This window comes from Erinaceus europaeus, chromosome 17 (genome assembly GCF_950295315.1).
Source record: "Erinaceus europaeus chromosome 17, mEriEur2.1, whole genome shotgun sequence".
NCBI classification, from domain to species: Eukaryota; Metazoa; Chordata; class Mammalia; order Eulipotyphla; family Erinaceidae; genus Erinaceus; species Erinaceus europaeus.
Window position 1 is genome coordinate 13,177,245 of NC_080178.1, and position 8,980 is coordinate 13,186,224.

At 42.5% G+C, this 8,980-nt stretch overlaps 1 protein-coding gene across 1 annotated transcript; it reads right to left on the bottom strand.

Annotated features, from left to right (window-relative positions):
- Positions 1-7,703: 7,703 nt before the first annotated feature.
- On the bottom strand, positions 7,704-8,633 carry LOC103109972 (olfactory receptor 4C6-like). The gene has a single exon (XM_007519115.2). The coding sequence runs from the start codon at positions 8,631-8,633 to the stop codon at positions 7,704-7,706; it is 930 nt and encodes a 309-aa protein (XP_007519177.2).
- Between the last annotated feature and the right edge of the window lie 347 nt (positions 8,634-8,980).

Consider the following 8,980-nt stretch of genomic DNA (forward strand, 5'->3'; position numbering starts at 1 on the left):
GAACCATACTGGGGCACAGTATTCTGCAGTGGAATAGCATAATGCCAGAGATGATGATCATAGTGTGGAAGCGCTCGCGCCCCATGAGGAGCTGGCCAGTCTTGCAATGATGCTATTCCTCGCACCCACCTTTTCTGCAGTTTTTATGAGATGTTCATGAAATGACAGGGTGTGATCGAGAGTAACGCCAAGATAGACTGGCTGGGCTTCTTGCCGGATTCTCGTATTGTCAAGCTTCACATTAAGCTCACGCAAGGCTGAGGCATGGTGTAGATGGAAAACAGATGATACCGTTTTTGCAGTGCTAGGGATTAGTCGCCATTTTTTACAGTAATCAGATATCAGAGACATGTCTTTCGTGAGTGTTTCCTCGAGGATGTCAAACTTGGATGCCTGAGTTGCACAGCAGATGTCATTGGCGTAGATGAACTTCCTTAAAGAAGTTTCTGGGAGGTCATTGATGTAAATATTAAATAGCGTAGGAGCCAGAACAGAACCCTGGGGGAGGCCACTTGAGACAAGTCTCCATCTGCTAGACTTGTCACCCAGATGCACCCAGAATCTTCTGTTTTGGAGAAGAAACGATATAGTGTTGTCCACCCATGGAGGCAGGCATCTTGAGATCTTGACTAGGAGACCACATTGCCAGACCATGTCATAGGCTGCTGTGAGATCAACAAAGACAGCACCCGTCTTTAAATTCTTCTGGAATCCATTTTCAATGTAAGTTGAGAGGGCCAGGACTTGTTCGCAGATAGATCTTCCTGGGTGGAAACCAACTTGGGCGGGTGATAGGAATTTCTCTGTAAGAGGAGAAATACGTGACAGAAGCAGCCTCTCAAGGAGTTTGTAACACATGGAGAGGAGAGAAATTGGTCTATAGCTGGCGGCCAGTGTTGGGTCTTTCTTTGGTTTCAAAACTGCTATTATCTTTGCATGACGCCAAATTTTGGGCATAGATTCGGATTCCAAGATGTGGGACAGGAATGTAGTGAGCCACTTCTTTGCCGCGGGGCCCAAGTTAAGAATGAGTTCTGGGGTGATGTTATCATAGCCAGCAGCCGTTTCTGGTTTAACTGTCTTCAAAGCGTCTTCCAGTTCAGACAGTGTAAAGGGAGAGAGTTTTGGAGATGGACAAGATAACCGGAGGTGGGATGACCACTCATGGGAAATTTCTCTTTTCCAGACTGGGTTGATCTTAGCATGTCCAACTTGAGTTAGGTGGCTGGCCACTGAGTTTGGAGATACGGGAGGATAGGAGACGGGAGAGGGTTGGCTACCGGCACCCAGACTATGAAGAAGCTTCCAGGCCTTCTTCCTTGAGTGGGTGAAGTTCAGACTTTCCGTGAGTTGTTGCCAGTGGGCTTGGCGTGCTGCATCCAGGGAGGCAATGAGATTGTCGGCCACATCTGGGTCACCTGACTCATCATACTGCTTTAGTAGTTGCTCGCATTCAGCATCAAGACAAGGCGTATAGTTAGCACGTCTCCCTCGAGGAATAGCTTGGGAAGCTGCTTTAAAGATGGCTTGGTGGAAGTGCCTGTAGGAATCTTCAGAGGGGATAGAGTTAATTGGAATTGCAGGAATAGATTTGTTGGTAAGATCACTGAACAGATGCCAGTTTGCTTTCCAAAAGTTCCATCTTAGTTTCTCCGAGCACAGAATCAGTGGGAGCTGGAGACCAATGTGGATGATAGCTGGGTGGTGATGACTGTGCGGGAAAATCTTGAGAACTTGTCTCGTAGCAGGAAAGGCTTGGCCGTTGACTGTGCTAATCCAGCACAGGTCGGGTGACAAGTCTTTATTCCATCTAGCACTGTGAAAAGAGCCTGGCTGTTTAGGATCATATAATAGGGAGATGTCATTCGCTGAAGCCCAGTCGGCTAAGATAGAGCCATCAGCACGAGTGGAGGAATATCCTCAGTCTTGGTGATGACTGTTAAAGTCTCCAACGTAAACAGCTGGGTGATTTGGGCTAGGCAGGACCTCATTATCCCATGAGGCACTGGGAGGCTTATATACATTGATGAGCTGAATAGTTCCAATAGGAATGGAGTCGTAGAAGGTCGAAGAGGCCGTATGGTAAACGTCCACAAGATACAATTTGGCGTAGATGGCTCGGCCGTGTTTAGGATGGAGATTATAGTATATTAAATCAAATCCACTGATGGTGAATCGAGCAGCTTCATCGACTGATATATGTGTTTCTTGTAGACAAATGACATCTGCCTGATGCTGTATCGCCAATTGACCAATAAGAACGTGTTTGGCAAAGGACATCCCCTCAACATTAAGTTGGAGAACTCGAAGAGCAGGACCAACAGCTTAAAAGCTGTCAGGAGCTGCTTGTTGCTGGCTTTGAAAGTGACTGGGATCCATATGGATTCAGTCGGCTAGTTAGGATCGTCAGTTTCCCCAATGAATGGGTACTCACGGGATGCACCACGGGAAGGTCGATCCAATGCATCCCACTAAGATACAACACAAAGAAACCACCTCACTCCTGTAAGAATGGCATACATCAAAAAGGACAGCAGCAACAAATGCTGGAGAGGTTGTGGGGACAGAGGAACCCTTTTACATTGCTGGTGGGAATGTAAATTGGTACAGCCTCTGTGGAGAGCAGTCTGGAATACTCTCAGAAGGCTAGACATGGACCTTCCATATGATCCAGTAATTCCTCTCCTGGGGTTATACCCCAAGGACTCCACAACACCCAACCAAAAAGAGGTGTGTACTCCTATGTTCATAGCAGCAAAATTCATAATAGCTAATACCTGGAAGCAACCCAGGTGCCCAACAACAGATGAGTGGCTGAGAAAGCTGTGGTATATATACACAATGGAATACTATGCAACTATCAAGAACAATGAACCCACATTCTCTGACCCATCTTGGACAGAGCTAGAAGGAATTATGTTAAATGAACTAAGTCAGAAAGATAAAGATGAGTATGGGATGATCCCACTCATCAACAGAAGTTGAGTAAGAAGATCTGAAAGGGAAACTAAAAGCAGGACCTGACCAAATTGTAAGTAGGGCACCAAAGTAAAAACCCTGTGGTGAGGGGTAAACATGCAGTTTCCTGGGCCAGTGGGGGGTGGGGGGTGGGGCTGGGTGGGTGGGATGGGACACAGTCTTTTGGTGGTGGGAATGGTGTTTATGTACACTCCTAGTAAAGTATAGTCATATAAATCACTAGTTAATTAATATGAGAGGGGGAAAATTAACTGTATGTCTCGAAGTTTTTAAAACACAGACTGAGTCTTTTTAACATATAGGCTATGCATTTGATATGCAGACTCTCTCAAAAGCCTAGACCAAGTAGATCAGAAGCAACCAATGGCACAGCTACATACAAGATACAGGGTACTATACAGCAAATCCTAACAAAAGGACTTTTCAAAGTTAACCCAATTACCAAATAATGTGATGATAACATTAACTACCCATTGTCTTTTTGAACCCTAAGATAGCAGGACCCTCACATCTCCACTATAGAGCCTATATTTCCCCCAGTCCTTGAACCCTTGGCTAGGGCCCACTTTCCCGCATACTTCTCCTAATCAATATCAAATAATATTGCATCTGCCAATCGCAACCTAATCAACGCAGCGATTGCCACCTCAACATGTTTCACCTCAGATTGTGTCCAGAGACTTCACGTGTGGAATGACAACCCTTCAGCTTCATTACTCGGGTGAGACCTTTCCTTTCATAGTATTCTCTAATTCCATCCCAGGTGATTCACTTTCTAACAAAGTCCCAAAACCTAGATATAGACCAGGTTCTGTCAGAGAGAGCATATGTTCACACATATCCATAAACTACTGCAAAATATATACCTGAAAGCAGTAGTATGCTAGAGTTTGCACTGAGTACCACTCTAACACTTCCTCACCACTATTACAACCTTTGTGTCCATGATTGCTCAACAATTTGTTTGGTTTTGTCTGTTAACTCTCTTTTCAGCCACCAGGTGCCAGATGCCATCAGGATGCCATCCAGGCTTCCCTGGACTGAAGACCCCACCAATGTGTCCTGGAGCTCTGCTTCCCCGGAGACCCACCCTACTAGGGAAAGAGAGAGGCAGACTGGGAGTATGGACCGACCAGTCAACGCCCATGTTCAGCGGGGAAGCAATTACAGAAGCCAGACCTTCCATCCTCTCCAATCCACAATCCATGCTCCCAGAGGGATATAGAATGGGAAAGCTAGCAGGGGATGGGATGGTATATGGAGATTGGTTGGTGGAATTTTTGCAGTTGTACCCCTCCACCCTATGGATTTGTTAATTTATCCTTTCTTAAATTAAAAAAAATTAAAAAAAAGAGCTAGGGATCCTGTCATATTTGAATTGCAATTTATTAAATCCAAGTCTTAAAGCAAGAAAGTCAAAACCTAAAAGGAAAAAAAGACATTCAACATTTTAATGGAAAGTAATACCATTGCTACAAGTTTCTAACAAGTTTACAGAAAGATTTAAAACTGATGCTCTAAGTGTTCAAGTACTTACATACAAAAGAACTCTTGGGTCTTGCAGAAAAACTTAAATTTTACCTAAATAGGAAATATTTCCCCAAAAGTAGCCAGATAAACTGTTCAAAAAAATCACTCAAGGGGGGAGTTGGACTGTAGCGCAGCGGGTTAAGCGCAGGTAGCGCAAAGCACAAGGACCAAAATAAGGATCCCGGTTCGAACCCCGGCTCCCCACCTGCAGGGGAGTCCCTTCACAGGCGGTGAAGCAGGTCTGCAGGTGTCTATCTTTCTCTCCCCCTCTCTGTCTTCCCCTCCTCTCTCCGTTTTCTCTGTCCTATCCAACAACGACAACAATAATAACTACAACAATAAAAAAAACAACAAGGGCAACAAAAGGGAATAAATAAAATATAATATTTTTAAAAAATCACTCAAGGAACAATGCCTGCTATTTGGCTATACTTTGTGTTTAATTTACAAACAAGTTCCCACCTATGGATAGAGGAAACATCATTAATAAGTGTATATCCTTTGGGTGAGAGGCTTGTGTTGTTAGGTGCCATGTTCCAATAGTTCAGCATTTCAAAATGTGCAGACTTGTGGCATCCTTACTGCATTCCTTTGAGGCAGATTCCCATTTCTCCCTGCTTTTCTAGAGTATTTATTTGGTGCTGAGGTGGATAAGAAAAAGTCAAGGCAAAAAAGAAAAAAAAAAGAGTTAACTAATCCTACTGTAAAAGGAGAGAAGGCCCAGATAACAGGAGACCCTGAGATAGGTATCCCCCCCCCACAGACACACACACAGTGTACATTTTATCTTAACAGAACATGAAGCTTCTAAGTCCTGATACTCAACTTTCCCAGACACAGCTATGCAGGAATAGCTCTCCATTTCTGGCTGTCATTCCTTTGCATTTCTGACTGTCTTTCCAATAAATAAATAAATAAAATGTATATGCTATAATCTAGAATATGTTGACTATAGTATGAGGTTTTCTTATTATGCTTCACAAAAATAAAAAGAAGAGTGAAGAATTTTTGGTGAAGTGCTACTTTTTATAGTAAGCAGGAAACTACCTATCTGAGACTGTATTTGACCTATAGATTTTCAAAAAGGAACTATGGCAGCTAAAAAACTGAAAAAACTTATAGTTCTCTTAAAGGTTTGTCTTGTTTATCCTCCTATTTCATTTACAGTATAACTCAGGTTTCAATATTCAGGACTAACTATTAGAAAGAAACAGGAAAAAGACCATAGCATCAAAGATTCCTACAATGTGGCAGAAGCAGGATCAAGCCTAAGTTCAATCTACGGCTAAGCAGGTTGCCTAAGAGTGAACTGTTTGTCAACACTCTACCACATTTCTTCTATAATCAGAGACTGTAGCTCACAAACCTACAACTTTCTGAATTTCATTCAAGAGTATTTATTAAGTGATAAAATTCTATCCACAGTGTTATAATGGAACATAATTTGTTTACATAAGATTGCTATTGTTGTTTATTTTACTGTTTTATTTCATTCAGATAAAGACAAAGAGAAGTTGAGGGGTCAGGGGAGGTGAGATCGAGAGAAAAAAATCTACAGGACTAATTCAACACACATGAAGTGTCCAGTAAGTGGAGAATGGAGGTTTGAATCTAGCACCTTGAGCCTTATAATACAGTTTCTCTACCAAGCACACCTCCACTCAGACCCCATTCATAAGGTTTATTTTCTAGTGGAGAAAACATAAGGAATAAATTTCAAAATATCATGTCTGTGTTCAGTGATAGTGTGGATATTATTGAATAGGTGAAGCAAGGCATCTAGGCGAAGGTGTAGCTCAGTGGTAGAGATACATCTTGTACACTTGAGACACTAAGTTGTATCACCACCAAAAAAAAATGGAATAAATGAAGCAAGAGAATAATAAAGAGAGGGAGGGAGGGAGACCTAAGGGGTGGGGGGATAGACATTTAATGGAAGATAGACAAGTTGTGACGGAGTCAATCTAAAGAGTTCTTGAATGAGAATTTGAACAGTGACTGAGTAAAAAGAGGTCACAGACCTTGAATGGAAAATGCTGGAATACTACAATAGACAGGCTTAAAAAAGAAAAGTGATGAAAGCCTTGGGAAAAATTGAATGGAGTTCAAGATATACTTTATTGTAATGTCCATGTGCATGTTGAAAACCTGCTTTTTTTATGGGCCCTCCATAGGACCTTGCCCTCAAGTCGGATCAGCAACAGTAGAGAAAGTTCCATCGCATAAGTAAGGATGGACAACATACTCTACGCTACATTTGAGGAAGATGGGTTGATATTGGGGCAGTGTGGAATGTTCCTACTCATGACCACAGAATGTGACTTCAGATCTATAGGGATGCAGAGGTCACATAGGTTCCTAAGGTGAATATGGGCCCCAGAACATATCAGATCGATGGGTCTTACAGTCAACAATATTTATACCCCTTTCCCATATTAGGGAATATTAGGGAGCTACTCTCTTCCCTGATCCAGCTTTCTGTTTCTTTTCCAGCCATGATATCATCTCCCCAGACAATAACTTAGATCCACCCACATATTGGATTTCAGGCTCAGAGAAAAACAAGCAAACAAACAAAAACCTAGTATAGACACAGGCACATTGGAATATAACTAAAATATGCCTAGTGGCTATCTACAAAATGGAGGACCCCCCAACACTTGATCTGCACTATTCCAGCCTTTAGGTCCATGGTTGGTCAACAGTTTTTTTGGCTTTGTATGTTAAGTCTCTTTTCAGGAACCAGGTTCCAGATGCTAGCATGGTGCCAACCTGACTTCCCTGGATAGACAGTCCCACCAATGTGTCCTGGAGCTCTCCTTCCCCAGAGTCCCACCCTAATAGGGAAAGAGAGAGGCAGAATGGGAGTCAATGCCCATGTTCAGCCAGGAAGCAATACATATGCCAGACCTTCCAGTAGTACATCCCACAATGACCTTGGGTCCATACACCCAGCAGGTTAAAGAATATAGAAGCTTTTAGAAGAGTGTGGGTTACAGAGTTCTGGTGGTGGGATTTGTTTGAAGTTGTACCCCTCTTATCTTATAGTTTAGTCAATTTTTCCTTTTTTATGAATAAAAATTTTTTTAAAAAAAGAAAACCTGTCCTATATGACTGTGTGTGCAATAAACAGGAGTAGATATCCATGTAAAAATTCATTGAACTTGTAGGGAAGATTTGTTTCTGTTTGTTAGCTAGTGACTAACCAGGGTACCTTGTTTCTGCCATAGTTTCCTCATGGCATTTTTCACCTCTCTGTTCCTCAAGGTGTAGATCAGGGGGTTTAACATGGGTGTCACAATGGTGAAGGACACAGCCATCACCTTGTCTATGGGATAAATGACCACAGGCCTCACATACAAGAATATGCAGGGCACAAAGAACAAAACCACCACTGTGATGTGGGAGGCACAGGTGGAGAGAGCTTTGTGTCTTGCCTCAGAGCTATAAGACCTCAGGGAACAGAGGATGATGGTGTAAGAGGTCATGAGGATGAGGAAGATGGCCATGCACATCACCCCACTGTTGAATGTCACCAAGAGCCCCAAGATATGAGTATCTGTGCATGCCAGTTTCAACAATGGAATCATATCACATACAATGTGATCTATGACATTGGGACCACAGAAATGTACTTTGTACATGAAGAGGAGCTGTATGGTGGCATGCATGGTTCCCCCCACCCAGGCCCCTCCCAGCAGCAGGCGACACACCTGAGGGCTCATGATGGTCATGTAGTGCAGGGGCTTACAGATGGCCACATAGCGGTCATAGGCCATGACAATGAGAATGATGATGCCCATGCCACTGAAGAAGTGTTCTGCAAAGAACTGGACCATGCAGCCTTTGAAAGAAATGGTAGCTGTCTCAGAAAGGCAGTCTGCAATCATTTTAGGAGCCACAGAAGATGCATATGTAACATCCATGAGGGACAAGGCAGTAAGGAAGAAATACATAGGTGATCTCAGACTCTGGCTTGTGAACACAGCAACCACGATGAGCACATTGCCCACAACTGTGAACACATACATGATTAGAAACACAAGAGCAAAAATTTTCCGCAACTCTGGATTCCTTGTAATGCCCAAAAGAATGAATTCAGTCACATTGCTTGGATTCTCCATTTACCGCAGGCTGAAGTAAATTCATTGATTTAAACTGGAAGAAGTATAAGTGTTATATTAGTTTTATTAGTAATCAGTGGTAATGCTGGATATTTTTCACATTTTCATAACCTTTTCTCTCACACAACCTCTTAACCTATTTGTATCCAACTTGAAACTCACAGAAATTATAAACTGACAATAACTTAATAATACTGATCCTGTCCAACAATTACTCTTAGCTGTGTAGTTGTTTGTTTCTATCCCAGTCCTTCATACTTGAGATACTTAAAAGACCTAGTTTTATCATATGTGTTCCCATAAACATTTGGAAATACAAATTAATAACCACACATTAAATCTGTTAG

What these genes read in the sequence shown, in the direction of transcription:
- LOC103109972 (XM_007519115.2), bottom strand. Translation starts at nt 8,633, where the DNA reads ATGGAGAATCCAAGCAATGTGACTGAATTCATTCTTTTGGGCATTACA.